This window comes from Falco cherrug, chromosome 1, assembly GCF_023634085.1.
Source record: "Falco cherrug isolate bFalChe1 chromosome 1, bFalChe1.pri, whole genome shotgun sequence".
NCBI classification, from domain to species: domain Eukaryota; kingdom Metazoa; phylum Chordata; class Aves; order Falconiformes; family Falconidae; genus Falco; species Falco cherrug.
The window spans coordinates 45303384-45327828 of record NC_073697.1 but is presented as its reverse complement, the minus strand read 5'-3'; the positions used below and the strand labels follow the sequence as shown (position 1 = coordinate 45327828).

Here is a 24445-nt window from a genome sequence, read left to right as displayed (position 1 = left end):
GGCCAGCCAGAGCAAAGATGTAAAAACCTTTCAATGACTCCATGCGTCCAATTGATTTCCCAATGGACGCTGCAGGGATTTTTTCCCATTGGCATATGCAAAAGCTGGAATGGGCTCTATATATGGAATAATCACTGACTACAGGTAATCTGGAGTCCTGGGTATACTCAGCATACCCTATGTAGGCAGAGGCGATGCTCAGTTAGGAAAGTCATAATAAATTTCCCATTAACCTTTGACCACCTCCCAGGTTTTGCTCCCTGCTACATCTCCCCTGGGGCTTTATTCCAGTATTTCAAACCTCTAAAGAGTTTCAGACAGCCACAGAAATGGAGCTGACAGAGAAATATTTCCTCTTTCCCACCCTAAGTGCGCAATTTCTGCACAGGGCTCTTTGGATCCAAGGTCCGGGTCAGGTCAAGATGAAATCTGGGTGACAGCCAGCTTTTCTGAACTTAAGATGTCACAGCTTGGATGTTTGCTGCCTCTGGAGTGAGTAGTGAGACACTCACATGTTTGCCTCAAAGGGGTGGAGGTGCTGGGCTTGACCTTGAAATCCCTGCTCCACTACAGGCACTGGAGTTCGGCCATAAGCTCCAGGGACCCCAAAATTTCAAGTTAATTGCACTTTGGCTCCTGGTGCAACTATGGCATTTGGCTCTAGAGATGAAGAGATCAAAAATAGTCCTTTTTCCATAAAACCCAGAAACTTTTTCCAAACCATTCAAAAAATAACGTCCCTGCTAGATTCACAGCACCTAAAGAAAATACCAGACCAAGCTGTGGTGCAAAGGTAATCGAGCAAGATTGTCTGCTTTGCCTTGCCAGCACGTATTCCTGATGTGTGCTAACACACATGCACACACATGCTCTCACACACACACAGAGCCATCCTTCCCTTCAAAACATAGAAAGCTTACAGAACTCTACCCTCTACTAACACAATTCCAGTCTTTTATTCCTTTTCTTCTGAAACTTTTATTACACAGCCACAGACAAAGACACACTGCCATCCTCTCTCATTTTGTGTGTTTAGTTACTGTATTTGTCACCAATTGAAAAGCATATAACACTTTTTATTTTCAATGTCTGAGAAAGGTTTTCAGTTTGAAAGGGGCCGACTGTACAAAGATTGTCCATACAAAGTCTAAAAATGCCACACACAGACTGGCAGGTAAGGCCATGTTTGATCTGTAATGCAAATAAAATAATGATGGTGAGTTTTAAGCCTAAAATTCCTTTGATCTTTGAAACCCCATGGCTTTAAAAGTACAACTGCCTTCTGTATCACAGTCTGGCACGTACATCTATATGCCTATATGTATATGTATGCATACACATTAAATAAAAAACCCGTGTTCAAAATAAGGTCAGTAGCTAATGGCAAGACTATGGTTTTCTTTAAACATCCTCCATTCATGGGGGAAGATGAGTCCATACTTTCCACTGAAGAAAAACAAATTCAAACACGAGCAGGACCTGGCTGAATTTATTTAGATGAAGGAAGACTTTGCAATACATGCAAGGCACAATCAAGCCCCAAAAATAAACGGCATGCAGTAGGGCATGGGACAGTGTAACTCTTAAGAGCACTTACAGATACCTTGTGGAGGCAAAATAATTCCTCAGAAATGCGAAACTCTCCTAGGCACAGCAATCCAGCGCAAGGCCCAGACAATATGAACAGCCCCTCTTAAACAAGGCATATGACAATACTTTGCTAGAGGGAAATCTCACACCATATTGGTGCCCAACAGAAGATGCTCAAGAGGAAGCTGATACCCAAGGCAGGGTGAAAACACCATGCTTTCTGCAAATCAAGACATTTATAGCATCTCCCATAGCACATCCCAAACCAGAGCCATCTTCTCAGTGCCATGATTGAGAGCTGCAGCTGTACTGAGCTGTTGCATTGGCCACACCGGGTGGTTTACTGCAATGTTTGCCTTTGGAGCTCACTCTGTCAGCATCGCTAGAGATTTGTCTCTAAAGGCGGGAGCTTTAAAGGGCAGGAAGAGGCTACTCTTTCTGCTTGAGCCATGTGGGCATATATAATTTTTTGGACTGTGTGACACAGCACTACAAAGGTGGATCACAAAGGGTAGAAGGCACCGGTGGAGAGCGTTACGCTCAGCGTGGGAGTTTGTGCTGTATAGGAAATACAGGATTGCTTCTTTTAACCCACTAACCCTCCCTCTGAGGGTCAGTGATATAGCTGCCATTTGAAAAAGTGCTGTAAGACAGTTTCTTAGGGCTTGGTCAGAGCTGAATCATACAAAACCACCTCCACTTTTGAAGCTGGTGTCAGTGCCACTAGCACAGCATGTGTTAGAAATGTCCCCTCGCTGCAGCACTGGCACAGAGAGCAGAGAAGGGCTGCAGGCTTAGCAGTGAACCCTGCCTTCTGCCATGCCCCTAATGCTGCTGAAATATGCATTAGCTCGGGCGGTACCATGGTGCAGTAAGCAGCTTCCCACAGGCAGGAGATATGAGATGTAGCCCCTAGTAGCTCTTACGGAAACACCCACTTACTGCTTTCTTAAAATAAAGGTGATGCACTTAGATGTTTTAGTGTTTTTTAAATTAAATGACTTAATAATCTACAGCTTTTAAGAACCCCTGCTTAAATCATGCCTTATATCTGAACAAAGCCCCCAGTGCTCACATCTATGTCTCCCTGAAGCTGAGAGGATGCATACAAAGATACCCATTATCTACAGACCTCATAAATTTATGTTAACAAAATGTAACTGAACCCTCCTGGGGGGGGGGGGGGGAGGTAGTAATAGTTTGCTTTATTATAACCTCTCCAGGAAGACCATCTTGAAGGATGGTCTTCTGTAGAGGTTATAACATGGATTTCCTACTGAAACATACAGGAAAGCAGCTGTGTCCTGTGGAGAGCTGTATTGCAACTGTGCCAGTCAGTAAACTCCACTTGATTAGGAAGGTTCCCCTTTTCTAAACCCTTCTCCTCCTCCCCTTCCCCAGAATTATCCCAGCCAGCACCAACACAGTGGGCAGGGATGGAGCCACTGATCCAGGTGGCTAAGGCAAAAAAAGGGACTTTTTTGGAGCAGCATGTATTGGTGAAGGAAAGCAGGAGCTTACGTGCTTTGCTGAATCAGGGCCCCATCTTGAAGCACTACGGCTGAGCAAACAGGGAACTGTTTGGTTTGCTGCTGACTCAAACAAGCCAGCAAAAAAATCACTGCAGGTCGACCCAGAGCAAATACCTTCAGAAAGGTTCAGACAAAAGCAAAGCCTAAAGTACTGTTTTGTTTTGGGTTAAATGAAGTGCTTCACTTTTAAACGGAGTTTAAAAGTAGCTGGTTTGAAGATCTCTTTCCCAGAATAGGCCTGAGAAGGAAGTAATTTCAAACTTAAAAACTGGCATGTTTCAAATTTTCAGGGTTTTTTTACCAGCAAACTTTAAGTGAAACTCAAGCGAAGAGCAAACAGTTGCAGCATTGCTGAACCCGCCTTCTCTAAAGAAAATTTTGGCCACTGAAGGGTTGGGTGCCCCTCTACGGCAGCAGCAGAATGAAGGTGTGAGCTCTCCTGCAGGGGAGTAGCTCCCTGAGCATTCTTCTTACTGCACCCAGCTCATCCTCCGCCCAGCTCATCCTTCGCTGGCTCCTTCAGCAACTGCATTTACAAATGAAGTGTCCCACCTACATTTCATGGTTTCCCCTCCTACGCACCCTGAGACCCAAGTTCATTTTACAGGCTCAAGAAATGATTATCTCTTGATTTGCAAAGTCTTCTTTTAAAAAGAAAACCCATTGCAGGTTTGTGCTTAAAAAAAAAATGTAACCTCCCTGCCCCTCATACCCACCCCCCCCCAAAAAAAAAATGCATAGTGAAACTGATTTCCCTGTGAGCAGAGAACTTTGCTACTGAAGATGACAAGGGGTCCATGAGAAGCAATCAGGCCACTGCAGACCCTCACAGCCAGAATATAAACAGCGGGAAAAGCCAGTTACTGATGGAAAGGATGGCACCAGCAGTACCTGAGATGATGTTATGAGATTACACGTGGCTAGTGTAAAAAGGCATAGAGATAGATGACCAAGGTTAGGAGAATAACAGTTGGTCACATGCTACATGGAGTGTATTCTCAGCATGGCATCTATAGAACCTGAAAAAAAAATCTTTATTTTCTTTGATCAAAAATACGTATAGAAATGCCTGTTTTGAGGAAAATATCATACATTTTTTTCTTGTTTAACAAAATAAATTAAATATACATGACTTCTGTTTAAACTCTATATAGAATTACAAAGGTTTTATATTTGCAATTGGATTCATTTCCAGTCCATATAGGTATTTAATATGGTCCTTATTTATTTTCTCTTCTTTCTGTTTTTACTGTTGTTTGAACTGCAACAAAGTTGTATCATTTCCAAAATGTTATCTGATGGGAGGGGACAACCACACACAACCTAGGTGAGTATTTCTCAAATGCATTTCTTCCTACAATATTATTATTTCATTCTACTTCTTTCTTACTCTTTTTTCTAATGTTTTCATGTATTTTGCATTGACGTAGAAAATCCAGTAGCTTGTCACTGTGAGCCATCAGAGAAGGACAGCGTGTTTTGCTTTCTTCACCATCAGCAGTTCAATTATTATTATTATTAATTATTATTATTTCTTAAATATAAATATAAAGGTGTCCTGTACAATGTTCCTATTTCCTTCTTTCCTTTTTCCTGGTAGTGGCACTGAGTCCTAGGACCAGGGGAGCGGAACACTTGCAGTTTGATCTGCAGAACACCCCATGGGAAACATGATGCCTTCAACTTGCAGAAATTGAAGCAACTACCTTGATTAGCGTTTCAGAGTAAATGACCATGATTGAGAAGCTTTCAGCATTTCACGTTGTGAACAGAAATCAGGTTTTCCAGACCCTCTTGTGTCAATTTTTTCCCCTGGAAAAAGTGAATTGCTGATGTTTCCTCATGCTTTGGCACTAAACCTCAGCTACTTTAGAGCTCGAGTCACTCAGAGCAGGATGGGTCTGGCGGCTTCCCACCAAAACAAGTGATGTGCAGCAGGCACAAGAACAGCAGTGCCCATCCAGAAAAGCACCACAGTCACCTCTTGCTCTTCTTGTTCCTTTTAGCAAACAAGGAAGGAGGTGGTGGTTCACATCCCTGTGTCCTGTCTCACTTGTTGCCACCTTGATTAAAAAATCTGGGAAGGCTCCACTGTTGGAGATGGCTGCCTCTCTGCTGAGATTTGGAGTTCCTTCATTATTCCTCAGCTACATCCTGATTGCAATAATAAAAAAAAAAATCTCTTTTCTCTCTCTGTCTTTCTCTATTATATATATATTTATATAGATAGATATAGATATATACACATATATATACACACATACACACACGCATATACAATTATATATATATGTATATATATATTTAAAATTACATATATATTCTTTTCTGTCTGCTTTGCCTATTGCTGGCAGTGTGAGCTGACTTGGAGCAGTCTCTTCTGAGGTACCACGAGGAAAAGCCCAAACAAGCTACTGTACACGGCTGTCCTCTTAGCACTGGTACTGAATGTGCTGGTGCTGATGGACTTTGCCTTCCACATGCGAGTGGGTGTGGGTGTGGATGTCCGTGTAAATCTTTGGGTACATTTTGGATGCCATGGCCGGGGCGAGTGCAGGCCCTTGGGACAGTAAATGCTGCTGCTGCGCGACATATTCCTCATAGTTTATGGAGGAGATGCAGTCTTTGTCAGGGACCTGGGAGACACAGATCCTGTCCCGGGGCTGCGGTCGGTGCACGGGGGCAGCAGCTGGAGGGGAGCAGGGTTTCTTCTTGGTCTGGCAAAGCCACAAGAGGATTGTCCCAAAGATGAAGACAGCTCCGGCAGGGATGCCGATGATCACGGGCCAGGGCAGGCTGCTGGCCGAGGAAGGGGGTACAGGTGCACTCGGAGGCTTGGGATCTGGACATTACAGCAGGAGAGAGACAGAAAGAGTTAATTAAATGCAGGCAAACTGGATTCAAAACAGATGTCACACTTGGGCTGGCTTTTGTACAGGCTGTCTGGCAACCCTGCCAGACCAAGTAACAAGGGAGAAATCAAGCCAGCACATGTTTGGTAACTGCTTTGCTTTTCAGTGCTCCTGGAAGGACAAGCAACTCATTTTCTCTGGTTGGGGGAGAAGTCTTTGGAGGATTCTTTAACTTTCTTATCCAAGCTTTAATGGACACACTAGAGCCAGCCTGAGAGTTTCCCAAAACCCTCACTCTGCAATGAAGTGGGCTTCACTGCCCAGATTGAAGGACACAACACGGGACGTGTCAGTAATACCTCCATGTCAGCAGCCCAGGAGGCACGACCAGGTTGTGCAGAGCCATGGCACATTGCCCACTCACCTCTGGCAGGTCTGCGTGGGCTTTAGATACTCTTCAGTACCCCTATCTAGCGATACCGGAGCCACTCAGCAGTGCTCTGCCGAGGAAGGCAGCATGAATGTGATATTTTGGAGGTCCTGTGTGGCTGGAAGATGGAGGATGGGAAAAATGTAGGTGAGCTGATGTCCCCTCTTTGGTGCCCAGGCCATGGAGAACTGAAAGTTCACTTGGCATTAAAGTGTGTGTCCAACTCCCTACACCAAATGGGATCTACATTCACCAGTCTCTTTGAAGCTGCCATTGGCTTTCCAGGGGTAGCAAATTAAGCTACCAGAGGAGATAAGATGCTTCAGACAGCATCTTTCACACTTACCTCCCCCTTCCCCGCTCTGCTGTTGGCAGCCTGCATATCCCTGGGTAGCCACTCCATTTTCTCAGCCGGATCTCTTGATTTACCCCAGGAGGCGTCCTGGGGTAGGATCCTAGCTATTAAAATCCCCATCTAAATATCTGCCACCTGGGATTTCCAAAGCCCTAAAAAGTACCTAGGCACAGAATTCAGCTTGCAGGGAGACACTGAAGAAATTGAAAACCACAGGCTATCCAAATCACCCAATATGTTAAATTAAAAAATATATTGCTTAACTTTCAAGCCAAAGTTCTTTAAGACACTACTGTCTTTTTCTCTCCTTGACAAATAATCCTATGGCTAGTTTGAAATATTAAATATATACCATGTGGTCTCTTTGAAGTTAGAAGGACCTATACTATTGACCTCCATAGACAAAGCTTTGATTCACCAGCACTGGAAATTACAGAATAATTTAGGCTGGAAGGGGAGTCTGGAGGTCATCTGGTCCAGCCCGCTGCTCAAAGCAAGACAGGATCAGAGAACTGACCCATGATGCTGACCACGAAAACAACAGTCTTCATGTTGGTTGGCAGAAATCCTTTGCTGGGCTGAAATGAAAGTGTTTTGATATTCATCTATGCTGTTCTTCAGAGCTGTCTATGTAAAATCTGGTAGATTCACAAGCAAGACGGTGGTTTTTAACTCATGGCCTTGAAACCACATCTTTGCCTTTGAGGGCAAGCTGGGTTCTCCTTCTCCGACACTGCCAATAACGACAGGCCTGCAGGCTTTGCTTCTGGTACGAGGCCTCATTATAGTCCCATTAAAATCAATGGAAAGTCTCCCACTGATTTCAGCAGGAGCTGGATTGGAGTCTCATAGTTCAGAAACTCCCAGAGGATTTGAGTCATATCCCACCCACACAGCCTTCTCTTTAGGACTGACAGGCTTTCCAGTTGGGAGTTTTGTCCTCAGTCTAAGTGATGCAGAAGATGCCATGAGCATTCTCTTACTTGGCAGCCCATTGTCAGTATCAAAATTCAAGCCAGTGACTCTGGGCGGCTGCTGAGACACAGAGCATTGGCAATCAGTGAACAGGACAAGATGTGCTGCCGTAGTTACAGGAGTCACAAGCATCTTCCCCACTACCCACACAGAAAACCAGTCCTAACAGCCTGGGAGAGTTAATGATCTCTGTTTCTTTCTGGTGTCTTGACTGGAGACACCCCATCAGGCCTAAGAGCTAAAATGTTCTGATACTGGCTCCAGCACCTGCACTCTCTTAGTTGTGCTGGTCTTGTGATGGTGAAGGGAAGAAAAAGCAGTGAGATTGATTTTTGTCATAAAACCGGTGGATCTGAAGCTAGATTCACACAGCAAGATGAGGCAGAAAGAAATGCCCTTTTCAACACAAAAAATATTTATCAGGGCAGAACTGCAAAGTCAGGAGGCAAAGGAGCAAGTAACAAAGTGCCTCAAGCACACTTGATACAGCCTCAGTCAGACGTGGCCACCAGCTCTGAGGTCTGGGGAGAGAAGGAAGCAGCTGTGAGTTTGGTACAAAAGTCCCCAGGGGATCATTGGGTAAGAATTTAACTAATCAACCCCTCTCTCTTTCACACTCATTCTTTTCTTTTCGTTGTGACCGGGACAGTTTTTATTCTCTCATTTTATGGGCTCATATCATTGTTTCCTTTAACCAGTAAAAGCAATACAAACAAGAGCAAAAGAAAGAAGAAGTGTAAGGGAATGGGACTGGAAACTGCTGCTGTTCAGTTCCCCTCTCATGTCCTGCACCTTATCACTGAAGTGATGTAGTGCCTGCAACTGTGGTATCCTTTCCCAGCTCCTCTTCTGTACAGGAACAGATAATTCATTTCATTTCACCTTGCTGGAACCATTATTCCCCAAGAAGGGAGAAAAGGAAACATCATCAAGAGGATTTCAGCAGGGGCTGATTTATATCAGGGTTGATTTAGTCCCTCATTCATTCTTATCAGAACTGGGCATCACCGAGGGCCATGGAGCCTAATGGGCATCAGTAGTTGTATTAATAAATAACATGATGCAGACTACGGGTTCAGATGGGGAGGAAAAAAAGGCATAACTCACCTGGCAGGACTGTGAGAAAAGCACTGCGAAAGCTGTAGCCCATGGTGTTTGCCCCTAGGCAAATGTACATCCCTGCATCCTCTTCCTTGGCTCGAGTAATCATTAGTTTGTTCAGGTAGGAGCCATCGGGACGGGACCAGACTTCTCCCGTGGGCAGCACAACAAACTTCTGTCCCCCAACATCGATGGTTGAGTTGTACTTGCTCTCTGTGCCATACTCCACCCTTTTCAGCCACTGGATGACAGGTTTGACATCACTGCGGACTTTGCACTGAAAGGACGTGGTCCCACCGTAGTCTACTGTTGTGTTGACAGGGTGCGTCCCTGTCAGGATGGGCTTGGATCTTGTCCTCTCTGCAAAAAAACACAGGGAGCTCCATGAAAAAAGGTGTTTGCCAAGCTCATTAACTTATGATTGCAGAAACATAGGGAAAAGGTGTAGGAGGGATGCAAAATATTTGTCTAGTCCAACTCCCTGCCCCAAGGCAGGCTGAGACTTCTGCAAAACTCCTGATACAAACTTGCTCAGCCTCTGCCAAACCCTCTAATCGTGAATGCTCTCTAGTCTCACCAGACAACTCCTCCATTGACTGAGGCTTAGCAAGTCTTTTCTCATGTTCATCCTGAATCTTCCTGTTTCTAATATGGAAGTGACTTACTCTGTCTGCATCAGACCTGGAGAAAAGTTTGCCCTCCCTTTTAGCTCTCACATTTTCAGCCCTCTCTTCTGTACACTGAACAACCCTCTTAACTGCTAAGCAAACGGGGTCCTAAGAACCTCCTATACAAGGGTTTTCTCTTTGCTGTGTTTCTTCTCTCTCATGTCACTCATGAAGCATTTATATTTGGGTACCCAGTTTGTGGTGGTATGACTTGACACCACAGAAGTCAGACCTGGTGTTTCTGCTCTTTGTCCAGACTGCTGAATTTCCCCATTCCCTTGCTGTACATCACAGCTATGAGATGACAAAAGTGTACTCCCACTTACCCTCATGTATCAGGGACCATATCCCAGAATAATGGGATCTTAATGATGTAGCTCGATCTACACAGTCAGAGGCTGTGGCAATCTCTCTTGAGTCTTGACCATGGAAGATAAATGGCCTGATACTAGCCAAAAAGGCCAAAACCCATATCAGGATTAAATCTGGGCAGTAGTACAGGTCTAAACGTGAATGAAGTGGATTATTTCACTGTAAATGTTCCCTTGATATTGACCCTGACGATGTCTTATTGATGTTTATAAATACCTGAAGAGTGAGTGTAAAGAAGATGAAGCCAGGCTTTTTTCAGTGGTGCCCAGTGAAAGGACCAGAGGCAGTGGGCACAAACTGAAACACAGGAGGGTCCTTCTATACATCAGGAAACACTTCTTTACTCTGTGAGGGTGATTGAGCACTGGCACAGGTTGTCCAGAGAGACTGTGGCATCTCCATCATTGGTGATATTCAAAAGCCGACTGGACATGGTCCTGGGCAACCAGATCTAGGTGACCCTGCTTGAGCAGGGGAGGTTGGACCAGGTGACCTCCAGAGGTTCCTTCCAACCTCAGCCATCCTGTGGTTCTGTGATGCTGTGTCTTACTACCGTGCCTATTACAGTGCAATACGTATTCTCAGATACAACCTCATTTTTTAATCAGATTATTTAAAAGTACATATCTATTGAAAGTCCACACCAGAACCACTATGGCTACTACCACTCTGGGGACAGTGACATGTACCTTCTCCTTTTGGTCTTCCCAAATGTCCCCTAAGGACAGACAAAATCGCATGGGAAAAGGCCCCTTCTTTCATGGACTAATGGCAGGATATCAATATTGTCTCATTTTTTTTCTGGGAGTCCTTCAGCAGATATCTGTCACCTCTGTTCCTGGACCTGATAGCTGGGGACCAAACTCTACTGGAAGCCATCCCATGCCATGTCATCCACTGCTGGGGAAGCTGAAACCACAGGTACTACCAGTGAGGAAGATCTTCTCTTCATCCTTACCTCCCTGCTTTTATTATTTATTTCTTCAGACTAATCGTCCCCACACTCACTATGGAGCAAATTTTTTTGGAGGAAGATCTCAGAAGGCTTTTTCTTTTCTAGCCAATAACAAAACCCTTCCCTTCTCACATTTTTTTTGCCTCAAGTCTCATCTGATGAAGGAAACAAGATGGTAGGGAAGAAAATTAAACACAAGACGTTCACAAGACCATCCTTTCCAGCATGATCATAAGCCTCAGGTTGTGTCAACACCACATAAAGTCAAAGGAAAAATACATCCCTCATTCTAAGGAATGTTTGGATTTATTTTTTTTTTTCATGCTAGCAACAGAGAAATCAGTCACAGTTTCCAGACAAGGTGGTACTGCAAATCTTTATCCTAGGCACAGAGAGAAATTATGGTATCACAGTGGGTGGTAACTGCTGGCAACCATCAACCTCTTGTGACGGTGAACACTGTTGGATTGAGCACGTAACAAAGCAGCTCCCACCAGCACTGGCTTTGGGGTGAGAGGACTGAACAATGGACCCTCTTTCAAAAACTCAGGATACTTTCAATAATAAGGGCTCTAAAGATGTGCTTGGGAAAGAAGAATACCAGAGTGGTCTCTATAGGCTTTGCCTTGGGACTACGAGCAGGAATCGCAGCTGGGGAGACTGAGACTCAGATAAGCAGGACTTAGGAGTGGAGGCTCAGGGGGGGAAAAACGGAGGAAATTGAATAAAACCTGTAATGCTCCACAGAACGATGTTAAAAATAGAAAGATGTCTGAAAACTGCTTAATGCCCTTATCTCTTTGACTCTGGTTCCAGCTTTGGTTACTGTTTTCACTCCTAGCCAGCAAAAGCTAATGAAAACAAAGGTTACATACATCTTTAAGTTGATAAAAACTAAGATAAACAGGGACACAGAAAGGGGTTTGTTCATGGTGCTGTCTGGTTTTGATGAACTGAAAATGCCACAGCTGCCATTAGGATGGGGCTTGATTCATTTCCCTGTCTCTGCTCCTGGTTTTAGTGTAAACACATGTTTTTACTGTCTCCACACAGCTGCATCTTTATCAATCCCAGATGTCCAGCAGGTTTGTGCCTTTGGAGCCCAACAGAGCTCCCCACATGTGCTTTTAATTCCTGTGATTCTAGAGAAAGGACTTATCACAGAGCAGATCTTTACCTTTAAGAACAATCTTTCGCACTGGGACAAACTTTCACATGCTAAAATGCACTCACAGACAGGCAAACAACATGCTTTCCATGTGGCTGCAAATAGCCCTCCACGCCTCTGCTCCTCATTAACAAAGGCTGTTCAATTTTCCCTCCACTCAGCTCATCTTCTCTACTTTCGTGAGTTGGCTGCTCTGTAATTACTTCCGTGACAACTTATGATGATGTCACAGACAAAGGACAATGATCTAAGAATGAGAGCTCTTCTCTGATAGACTTAGGTAGGATTTGAGTATAATTACCTTCACTAATAATAGGGGAAACAGGAGATTAGACAGCAAGAATCAGAATAGCTAGAGAGTAACAAAAGCAATTTACCCCACCACAATGCAGGGTAATCCCCCCCAGCTCATCTTCTAAGGGCTGAATCTTTAAAGCTACACAGGCACCTAAAGATACAGACAGGACCCCAGTAGGTTTTGGGGGTTTTTTTTAGTATCTCGTTTGTACCCACCTGAACTTTCAGATACCCAAATGTTTTTTTAAAATCTTGCCCTAAAGCCTGGTCTGGCTAATCACTTTAGTGATAAGGTTTCTGCTAATTCCCTTGGGAGACTTCTCTAATGAAGTGGGCCTCCTATCACAGCTATCTACATTTTCAATTGATTGGTTTCACCCTGTTACCGCTCTGATAGAGTAATCTGGACCATCCTAAATATTTCCACCCCTCTTCTGTGGCACATGAAAGGGCTTTCTCAGTTAGTTCTCAGGCCGTCCTTGAACTGAGTCCATTGGTAGTATAAAATTGAGCTGGGCAATAGTGAACTTTTACCATGCAGATGCCCTTAGAGATGACTGTTTCCCAGGTTTCCCTCCTCATTTCTGCTACTAAATTGCATGTTGCTACTCTGTCTTGCCCAGGTGTTAGGTTTATTCTAGACTTTTGGCAATACTTGCCCTGTCTCTGCTGATGTTTTTAATACTTTCCCATTTCTGTGTCCAGTTATCAGCACTGCACACTTGCCATCAGTCTCTTTACCCACCCAGCCCCCTTCTCAAAGCTCCCTCCCTGCCTTTCCACCCCAGACACTGCACTTACGGATTACTTCAACTTTGTATGTTGCATTAATTTCCCCAACTTTGTTAAACACCCGGCAGGTGTATTTCCCGCTGTCCTCTGGCTTTAGGTTCTTCAGGTTCAGTGTCCACTTCTTCTTCTTGTTCTCCCCAATCTCTTGAGGTGTGAGGGGCTTATTGTCCTTCAGCCACGTGATGTCGGGCCGTGGGTTCCCACTGGCCACGCACTTCAGGCGGATGGAGCTGCCGACAGGACGGGCGATCACTCTCCGTCTCATCTTGGCGGGCTGCGTGAACCTGGGCCGGGCTGCAAAAGGCATGAAAAATTGACTGTGGTGAGCAAAGGGGATGCAAAGAAGGATACCACTGTCAAATGTTACAGCCGAATTTGCTTGAAATGCACCCAGCAGCCCCATCCATACCAGTGTATAACTCTGGAGATATCGATCCAACCTGACACATTTGAATGTCTACTGGACTGCTGTGGCCACTGCATTAGCGTTCTGCATAGCACAACCCTGGAACTTCTCCATGTCCATAAGGCAACTGTGTCAGACCATCTCACAAAATAATACCAAAATCGTGCCACTGTCACTGAAGGCAAAATGCAGTCCCGTAATCACATTATAATTGTTACCATATTCCATGCCACAAATGCAAGCCCTTAGCCAAGACCAAAGGAAAAACCTCAGATTCCTGTCAGGCTGACCATTTTCTAAACCTTTTGCTGGTCACTTGAAGCTTCCTTTTCTGGAGATGTTTTGCCCCTTAGTTGCCACTGGTTTTAATGGGACTTAGGAAGAGTCAACATCTTTTCAATATGTAGGAAAGTCTTAGAAGTGTGCCAGACTTTTTGTATCTTGATCTGAACTTAAATGTATGCAATTCATTCAACACTAATTTATGAAGCATTTACACTGAAAGGCCCAAAGAAGCAAACAAACAAATGGAAAGACCTCCCAAAAAACGCCTTGAGTTTGTTATTAGAAAATACCTCATGCCAGCCCATCCCGAAAATGGAAAAGCTGAAGCAATAGCTGCTGGTGACAGAATCATGGGTTAAGACTGTCACCTTGTCTTAGCAAGGAAATCACCAGCATTTCTAACAGCAGTGACAAGAACACTAGAGAAATGCAAGGTTCCCACGAGGCAAAGTCTGAAACTTGACTGCACCTAACTTAATTCAGATTATGTCAGAATTACAGAGGGAAAGAGGTGGCACCTTTATACCCTAATAGCTTTACTGAAATTGCAGAGAGTTTTCCTGCAAAGTCATGAGTTGGTCTACCTAATCAATAGGAAGAAAAAGATGTTTGCAAACTTTTAAGACAGTTGAAGCAATAGAACATGATCTATTGCAAGGCAACAGCTTGTAGAATTGTATCCTGCAATGAAGAATTCAAAAGAAATTACAAATTCATCGCAGCTACCTTTTAATTATGCGATAGCAGTCCGGGGCACTTCTAACTGCCGTCTCCTGCTAAGATTAACACCACTGCTGACTCCCAGTTGGTATGTTCTCCCAACACCCAAAATACTCCTGCCAAATTCACCTGTCTTTTTATTTTGGCAAAGCCATTTTCTTCAAGTCCATTCAGCATTTCCACAACAGATTTCTCCCCCTGCTTTTGAACCCTGTCTCTTGCTTACCATGATCTTAGTCTTCAGCCCCAAAGGGCAGTGTCCCTGCAATTTTGCACTGCCCTGGTAAATCCTCCCTGATCCTTTTTGTAGTAAATAAGAGAAACAGGTAATGAGTGGCCTGTCCCATGGCACACTGGGTTGAATTATGCCCACCAGCCACTGGCCTTCACCAACGGCAGCTAGAAAGTCACAACCTCAGCAGCACATAACACACCAAAGCAAGCTGGGAACACTGTGATTCAGGTATCGGGGAAGTTAGCTACAGCACAGAGGGGTGGGATGCCCTACTAGAGAGCCAGCCCTGCTCTGGGATGTGCATTACAGCAGAGCTTTGCTGGATGGAGGAGGCTGGTCTGCAGCTTCCTCTTTCCAGGCACTGGGGAATGGCAGCCATTGCCCTTTAAGGTCTGTGAACATATCTCTTAGTCCTTACCCCTCTGCAGCCTTGCCCAACATCCCTCCCACTCGGAAGACACCCTTTGGCATACCCCTCTCTTCAGAGTCCTTCTTTGTAGGGGAAACCATCTGCATCTGTCTCTGCAGCCTTCCCTTGCCCCCCTTGGCTGTCATTTTGGGTCCCAGCCATTTCATGTTATTTCAAACTCTTGCTTAGAAATGCTTTACTCTCCATACAGAGGCTTTCATGTGTAATCTAATGAACCGGAGCAACTCCAGCACTGAAAGTCCTTGCTGTGACAGCTGAACAGCAAGTGTGACATACTAACCCACTCCACAGGTCACAGTGCAGAAATTGCTGGGTATATCCTTGGGAGTTTGCTGCAAGAGGAGGCCCCCTCCCAGCAAAAACAATCACCCTCCCAGAAAGACAATTAACCCTGTCAGAGCTGCATGTTGTGAGCAATGACAGACTGAAATTAAAGTTTGAACTGAAGGAGACATGCCGATAAAGGCTGTCGTGGAAATCGAGTAAATGTCTGCAAGGTGCATGAAGATGCTAAGAACCAGCTGTGAAATGGGCCTGAACAGATATCCTCTAATATAACAGCAATTTACTTTGAGACCAGGAACTGCAGGTCCAGGGATGTGTAGATGCTCATCGGATGGGATTCCTGGGCTGGGGCTAACACACCAAAGAGCAGGCTGGGGACAGGACAGTCACACTGCCCATGCAGAGTGAAGGGTCTAGCGAGTGAATCTAAGCTCTCACCTCCCCTCACCTCTTCCCTGCTTGCACAACAATATTTCATAAGGACTTGGTGGTGTCCCAGCTCAGTAAGAGCATTGTGAGACAGAAACCCTTTCCTCTCCAAAAAAGCAGGCCAATAACATTTCTGGGTTTCCTCCCACTGTGACTCCCATGAATCTGTCTGGAGTTTTGCATTCACTCCTCGTACGTTGTTGCCCAGATACATCCCAAACTACAGGTAAAGCTAAACTTCTTTGGCTCTTTCTGTCTTTCTTTATTCTTCTGTTTAAAGAAGGTTAAGTGATTATGTGGTCTCAAAAGCTGCTCCCGACTGGGTGCAATATGCTGAAACCAGATCCCATTTACACAGTGCTGAATGTTTCCTCGACAAAAGCCTGAATTGGAGAAGTTTAAAAAAGCCAGTTAACAAAAAAAGGAGAAAGAGAGAGAGAGACACACATAAAAGCAAAAAAGAGACCCAGCGAGCACAAAGGAGGAAGTGGGAGAAGCAGCAGTATGAGAAAGGCAGAAAAAGTCTCTTTTGAGTTGGTGCTAGTAGATGTCTGTCCCCAAATCTGCACCATTTACAAAAGTTTTGCTTGTTGGAGTGCCAGTGAAGGCCATTAAAAGTGCCTCTGTGTTATTTATACTTCACATGCTTGCTCTCCTCCGCATCACTTGGCGTTTGCTTCATAAACATGAACCACACATTTGTACAGTATAAATAATGCCACACACAAGAGCAAGGGAAAACACAAGTGGATGGGGACAAAGAGACAGTGTTGTGTACATGTTCCTTGCTGAAATGCTGTTTACCATGAAAATTTATTCAAGCTAATGAAAATTAAAAGGAACAGAAAGCTGTCAGCACAAAGACCTGGGAAGGAATTCTGCAGTCTCCTCTCCCTGTGGGACACCTCCAGGTGCATGGATTAGTCCCAGAGGCTCCTGTTAGATGTTGCTCATGCAAACTCAAGATGGTTAACTAAAACATATAGCCTGCTGCAACCCATCACAATTACCTCCACACAGTGATAGTCAGTACCACTTCAAACTTTCATGATATCCATACAAAAGTGTCATGATATGACTAAGTATTGAAATACTTTCAAGTCTTTTGGATAAGAGCTCGTTCAGTTGTGGGAAGATGTGGATGGGGCTATCCATCTTTCCCCACCTCAGCTCCCTGCTCTTGATGGGGGCAGGACTTCTCCACAGTGACACCAGTCAATGATGGTAGTTGGAAAGCAAAGTGGAGCTTTTTTTTACTGTTTTTCCTCTTCCACTTCTCCAGGGCCCAGGACCCTGCAAACACAATCCTCCACCCATCATCCTCCAGAAACCTGCAGACACACACTGACCCTGCTAGCACATCAGCTCACACAAGCAATTTGCTGGTGAACACTGCTGGATGGAAAGGGCTCTGGGGGCTGTGTGGCCTGTCCCAGCCACTTCCCTGATCTGGGAGAGGAGACAGGAGGAAGAGGATAAAAACAGAGGTGCAGGAACACTGCAGCACAAAGGAGGACTGGGCCATGGCAGCACAGAATTAGACGCAATCTGATATGGTATTGTCAATGCCAAATAATTTTAGCAGTGCTTACATCTTTTTGCGTAATATTATTGTTGTATTGATCCATCATCCACCAGTTCTACAAGGAGCACATCTGCCATGGCATTCAATGTCTGCCCCTATCTCCACCACATTAATTAAGAGTGGAGAGATGGCAGCTTTGCTTGCTAGCTGCTGAATCTCTCCTGAAGAGCTCCTGACCTGTAGTTTATCTAAGCCACCCTTTCACAAGCTCTCAAATGCTGTCATCCTTTTCCAGAACGACTGGAGGTTACCTTCCTCAGTCTCAGATGAATCTGTAATTCAAAGGTATTATGGCACTGCCTCCTCCAGGTGTGGCCTGGACTATACCACAGCACACCACATCCCTTGCTTGCCAGCTCCTGAAGAAAACTGGCCTCAGCTCAAGAGGTGGGGACTCATATGGTGAAAGCTTGACAGGTTACACCCCTACTATTGCTATGAGGTTACTCCCTGGCCATGAATATGGTACAAAGCCATCTCTGTATTATAAAATTAAAAGGAGGGATGTACTGCAAGAGCAAAATAGAAATGCTGTGCTTCATGTCTCAAGGTCATAAACTCACATCACACTCCTGTCAGTAATGGCCAAAAGCTGTTTGGCATGAGCCTGATAACTTACTGTCCTTCAAGGACCAAACTTTGGACCTGCAAGTCTTGCGGTGATTCAGAACCTGTTCCAAGTGAGATTTTAGCAGTTCCCCAAAGCTCTGCAACAGCATCAAAATCCTATGCTTGAACAGTCCAGGGCTTACAGAAATTCATGCAGGTGTCTAAAAGAGAGGGTAATTTGAAAAAATACTCAGCTTTGGCCTAATGCTAATTCTCCTGAAGTGAAGTCAGACCTCCCATTTGCCCTCAGTGGGATCAGTGTTATGTTGGCACTGAAGGCTTTTGGAAATATTGCTGTAAAAGTCAATATGCCTTTTATATAGAGTCTATGAAAGCTATAATAGCTGCACACGCAAAAGAAAGTCACTGCCCAGAAAAACAAATGCAAGGGAGAACCATGCTGGGGTATATGGCAGGGGGCCCTAGAGCGGACCACGGGCTGCATTTCACAGAAGGACCCTTGGATGGGATCCATTCACACTAACACATTCAGCTGACACTCTGGATTTTATTTGACCATCTGTAGGGAGAACTCACTGCAGTCGCTCTGTCTTTCCTTTTCTTCAGCAACTGAGAAACATGCCACGTGAACAGCACTGAACCAAGAACCAAGGAAAACCAAAAAGCATACACTGCTCCTTACCCCATTGCTTCCCAGAATGATCTTCATATTCCCCATTAGAGCCTTCAGGTACCTGGCTTTCCTTTCCTGAGCTGGCATCATCTGCAAAGGAAAGGAAAGGAAAAGGAAGATGTTAAGGAGGTTTCCTGCAGCACAGCAGCATGATAACAAGAGTTTGCATTTCCTCCTGAAGGCACCATGCAGCTGAAACACATTCAATATACATTTGGCATCCACAACCTGGCACCTACAGCCTGGCCAGTATAATGAACAATTTAGTTTGCCACTTTATGAGCTTTTCGGCAGGCTACCAAAGCAACGGGAGATTAATCAGTGTTTCCATTAATAGCTGACAAAAGCCTCTTTGTTTACGTTTACAGGTTGCTGTTCCCTAGGAGGAACTGGTCTGTTGTACCTTGTATGCAAATAATGGTATAAATCAAAATTACAGATAATTAAACCTAGGAGGTGGAGGAAGACTTATGTGATAAGTCACACCAAGCACAAGCAGTGGAATTAGGGCCACTAATTCACTTTTCAGCTTCCACACAAAATCAGGAAAGCAAGTAGGTCTAGGGTCAAATGAGCCCCCCAGAAATGCTGAATGCAAAGCTATGGCTGGAGAAAGCAATAGTGAATTGAAAAGCTGTTTGGTTGGGGTTTTTTTAATTAACAAACCCATCCACCTGTATTGACATACCGCTTCATCCCTTATCACTCTGGCTGTCTATGCCACTACCACAGAGCAGCATCAACATCTCAGCTCTGTGCCCTGTACTGCTAGAAGAAATAGAAATCATCACCAGGTGAAACACCCACTTCTCTAGCAGCCCCCACTTCAAATTGCTGCTGTGATGTGGCCACCTACAAGGTCTCCACAAGGGCCAAGGGAGTAGGAGAGTGCCCTGAGCCTCCTTCTGCAACTCAGGTGATGCTGGTGGCCTCACACCTCTGCAGTGCCCAGATGTGAAGTTCTTTCCCCTCCAGTAACAGCCCAACTTGCACTGCACAAGTATTCAGCTCAGAGCATCCTTTTCATTCTTACAGCAATGCATCACACCAGGAAGGACGTCCACCTGAGGGACTTCAGACCTACAGGTGATGACACAGCAAAGTATGGCTCTTCCAAGGCTACTCCTGTGCACTATAGGTGGCACACCCCATACAGCAGCTGGATTTGAGGTGAAGATCTTGCTCAAGAGCTGCTCAGCTCCTAGTTAAAGCACAATGAAGTGTGTGAAGTTTGATTTTCAGAGACAGGTCAGGTGAAGGCTGGGAAAAATTCACCTCAATAAGGAACTGCTCCACAACGGTGTAAAAAAAAATAATAATCAAGAGAAGTAGAAATATCTGACCTAAGGAATGAATCCCTCCAAATGCCCAGCCCCTAAAACCCATAAGAAAAAGGTCTCATGAGAAAAAGAGAGGAAATTTCATTCTATAATCTCTACAGCAGAGAGGAAAAACTTAGCTCAGCTTATACGTGACCATGATCGTCCCGTCCCATCTGTCCCCAAAATAGACAAATAGAACTGCTCTCTACAGTTGTTTCAGAAGTTGGGTTGTGCTTAAACAGTGTTCAGTGCATAAACATGTGCAGTCTCTCTGAGAGAATGTGTGTTTAACCCCATCCTGACCCCAGTTTCTGCTATTTTGGAAAATCATCCTGTCTCTTCAGCATGGGGCATTTTACGCCAGCACATGCTCCCCTCTCATTTGCCGCTGTCCCTTAAGCAGAAAGCCCGCAATACCATATGGGTTTGTCCCCCCTTCGACCCTGGCAGGTTCTTCTCCTTGTGGTTACTTCGGCACAGTTTCCCCTGGAGGCATGTACAGCTGTCACTTCAAGGGGAAAAGAAAACTTTCAGGGCAGCAGCACGCCATGCTCTTACTTCAGCAGCTCACTGCAGCTGACTGCCCCTTCCCACCTTCTCTCACCTCCATCCATCACTGGAAACCCAGAGGCTTTCCCGGGTGCCCTGGCCAGCTCCCAGCCCAAACTGCAGGGAAGCATGTGAAATGCAGTCACACTCAGGAAACATCAACTCTTCAGGAAACATCAACTCTCACCAAGTGCCACGAGTGCAAACGTACCATCGAGGCTCCGCTGAGGCTGGCCCACAGCCTGTGTTACAGAGGAGGCAAGTAACCCATGTGCTGCTTTTTGAAAATTTATTTTTACAACCTTGGCAAGACAAATGCAGGGAATACATATATACCCATTATATATGATGGCTTGCATATGACAGATTGTCTCCTTTCAGTCAAAATACTGAATTGATTATCTTCTGGCACTTGCACAATTTTTCACATAAATATCAGTAGTACTATGAATGAAATCTTGGATGCTCTCTGACAGAGAACTTAGTAAATCCCTTAGCACAATTAGAAAAATGCATTGGGTAACAGAAAAGAAAGAAAAACTGCGGTCAGAGATGTAGGATTCCTGCCCATTGTTAACTGCCGAATATCTTAAAAGTGGTTAAGATGTTTAAGTGGCGATGTTCTGTCAATTATATCTTAATCCTACTCAGCTTGATGTACAAAAAGCAGTGTATCCTCCCTCGCCTCCCGCCTCATGTTACAGTATATCAGCCCATGTGCACTCCTCCTGCCTACACTGACTGGCGTTCTCAACGCCCCTTGACATGCTGCCAAGCGTTTGATGTAAGTAAAATTGCTCTGAATCTGTTTGATCCTTTGAAGATGCTTCTTTGGTTGTTATCCTGACAAATCGCAAACCTGAGGAGTAACCTACCAAACCTACCAAACAGAAAAAGTCTTTTTTGGGGGAAGAGATCAGGATAACAAATGTCACCCTGCTGAGCCTATGAAATAGATAATTTGGCGGAGGAGCAAGACCTAAATAACTAACTGCATGCATTTAGGCATGTTGGTTTAGATCCACTGGAGCTCGTTTCATGTTTGTTAGGAATGTGGTAACGTTAACAACAACACATAGCAGAAGTCTCGCGGGAAGGAGGAAATGTCATAAACATGGAAACTCATGGAGAGCAAAACTACTCCTTCCCGTCCCCAGAGCTGCACAGCAGGTGAGGGATGTTACAGCAGTCTCCCTTCCAGCTGCAATATGCAGTGAATTGGGCTGCTACCTTCAGCGTGACTTATGTGAGCAAATGCACCCTTAAGAACTGTAGGAAAAAAGCTGATTCGTGAGATCCAGAAATTGGATGAAACAAATTTTGGGAAGATTCCCTGAAACCCAGGAGTCTCCAGGCAAACTTAGAAGTGTGAGTGAGGCAGCAGAATAGCCAGTGATAAAACGATAAAGCGTTAACCTGGGATGTGAGTGACCCAGCTTCAAGCCCCCCTTCTGCTGCATTCAGAAAGGGATTTGAACCTCCCCTCTTGCACCTTGGGTGTCTTAAACTCTGAACTGTGGTCTCAGAGAGCCAAAAAAGAGCTCATTATTACATAAAGTGGAACAGCACTGCGGGAGACCAATATCTCAGGAACACCCTTAGGATGGAAGACCCTTGTCTAATTCAGACATCACCAAGCTTTGACCTCCACCTGCCCCATCCAAACTTAGTACTGCAGATGCATGGGAAGAATCTCTCTCCCTCTGATTTGAAGAACTTTCTTATTTTTTCATTTTAATACCAAGTGGTTTCCTAGGGTAGGGTAACACTTTTGCAGTTGTTCTAGTCCCTGTGCTAGAAAGGCTGGATATCTTTCTGTGCCACAAACACACTCTAGTCAGCCTGCTCACTCCCAGAGAGGGATCTATGACACTAAAAGCAAAGTCAAATTTCCTTAAAGTTCAGAGGCACCTGGTTCAGCCCAAACCTGCAGCCTGAAGGTGGTTAATAGTGCCAGATCTAATGACCTGCTGTTCACATTTCATCACAAGCTTTACAAATGCAACTGGCCTGGCAATAGCCTTATTAGACAGAGAGTGGAGCTGAAAAAATAAGCCACATTCAGATATGTCTGACCAGCATACAAAGCAATGGGTTAGTAACAGAAATCACATGAGTCTTAACTATATTCAAAAATGACCTAATAAGCCGATTGCTTACTCATGCTCTTGTCACCTCCCACAGAGGCAGGCAGGTCAGGGTGACAAGTACACACAAAAAAAATCAGCCTGCAGCCAAAGGGCAGCAGGGCCCAGCTATGCAGCGTTGCCAGCTTTGCTGCCAGCAGATTACCGCAAGAGGCAGTGCTAAGAAGGATGAGCTGCTGAAGTTTCCTACAAGCTCCCTTTTCTGTGACCTATACTGGAAGGTCATCCTGTACTGGACTTCTTGGACAGTCTCACAGGCTTAGAAAAGCAGCCAGTTGGAAGACAAAGTGGAAAACCTGCCTTGAAAAATAATCACTGACTAATTTTATGTCACGAGTATCTGAGGCTAAGAAAATATATACCTGATTTAGGTGTCCTCACTGTACGATTTGGTTCTTCCGTGTTACAAAGCATGCTGGCTGGTCAAGAAACCTGAAGTCAAAGGCTCCAATATCATGTCAGGTGATAGACTTGGAGACATGGGACAAACTCATGTAGCCCCTTGCCCTTCAAATACTGCATCTGGCCATACAAGACAGGGCCAGGATGGATCCAGAGGCATCAGCCCATTGTTCAGGAATGTCATCCCAGTGGCATGATACCCAGCTGCTCTCCAGCCATTGCCTCCCTCTTGCTTCAGGATCTCGTTCCAAGCTGGCTTCTAGGTCTGAGATGCCCCAGGACTGAGATGCTGGTGGTGTGCTGGGGAAGCATGTGATGGGGCTGAATGGGCAGTCCTGGAACTGGTTCTGCATGAGACTTGGCGCATCTGAGTGTACGAGGCCCTGATTATTAGTGCTGATGTCATGGGCCAAATTACTCTTTCTCACTCCAGAAAGCACGATGCTCTTTACATATTGCCTACCACGTGCCTTTTTGGTCTACCCTTTGTCCCAAAGCAGGCTGGATTTCTGCAGAAAAGGGATTTCTGTCTGTAACTCCATCAACTGACAAAGCAATTTGGGGATCCTACGGGACAAAGAGTGCCACATAAGCAGGGTATAGTTACTGTTTATTACCATACCAGAATTGTTCCATTCCCTCCTAAAAGTTAAAACAAATGGAAAATTCTGCATAATGGTCCGGCTCTGAGAGGAACTGATGGGAAATATTCACAGACTGTTAATGAGCCAGGATCAAATTTTATTTACCCACAGACTCTCCACGAAGGCTTTGTGCTTTAGCTGAATGGGTCTGACTGGTTTTCAGGCCAATACTATGTGCCGAGCATCCACCAGTCAAAACAACAGCCCTATTTTTGAAGCAAAAATCTAGCTGTAGTATTTCTCTATGATTCACGAAGTTGCTTTAATTTGTTATAATGCAAGGCCCGTCCCTACTCTGACTTGACGGGACCAGATTTGGAGTCTTTGATGTCAGAGGCCTTGAAAGCCCCATTTCACAGATGAGCCAGCTTTGCATAAATAAACAAAGTGACCTCTGAACTGGAGCCTGAGACCTGAGCACACTTCAAAGCCCTGGGGGAGGTGATGGGGGGGCAATGGGGAATGAAGCGATCAGCATGCATCATTAAGGCAGCCCCTGCTAAACACTGCTGCGGAACAAGGGGTGTAAATGAAAGGAGGTAGGCAAGTGGGGAGGGAGTGAAATGAGGAGGAAAGTGATGTAATCCGGTCAGGCTTGAACAATTATAATGAGGCCTTCTCCCATGGATGAATGAAAGAGACCTCTCTGAACTCCAGCTTGAAGAGCTGACTCTCG

At 44.9% G+C, this 24445-nt stretch overlaps 1 protein-coding gene across 3 annotated transcripts in view; it reads right to left on the bottom strand.

The window, feature by feature from the left end:
* Positions 1–4135: 4135 nt before the first annotated feature.
* Positions 4136–24445, bottom strand: part of FGFRL1 (fibroblast growth factor receptor like 1) — a 179097-nt gene continuing 158787 nt past the window's right edge. For all 3 annotated transcript variants that reach the window (XM_055702361.1, XM_027815548.2, XM_027815547.2), the window contains 4 exons: positions 18715–18795; positions 13097–13381; positions 8842–9195; positions 4136–5964 (listed from right to left, as the gene is read on the bottom strand). In XM_055702361.1, coding sequence (XP_055558336.1) covers positions 5555–5964; positions 8842–9195; positions 13097–13381; positions 18715–18795 — 1130 coding nt within the window. In that variant the 3' untranslated portion in view covers positions 4136–5554. The remainder of the gene's footprint in view (positions 5965–8841; positions 9196–13096; positions 13382–18714; positions 18796–24445) is intronic.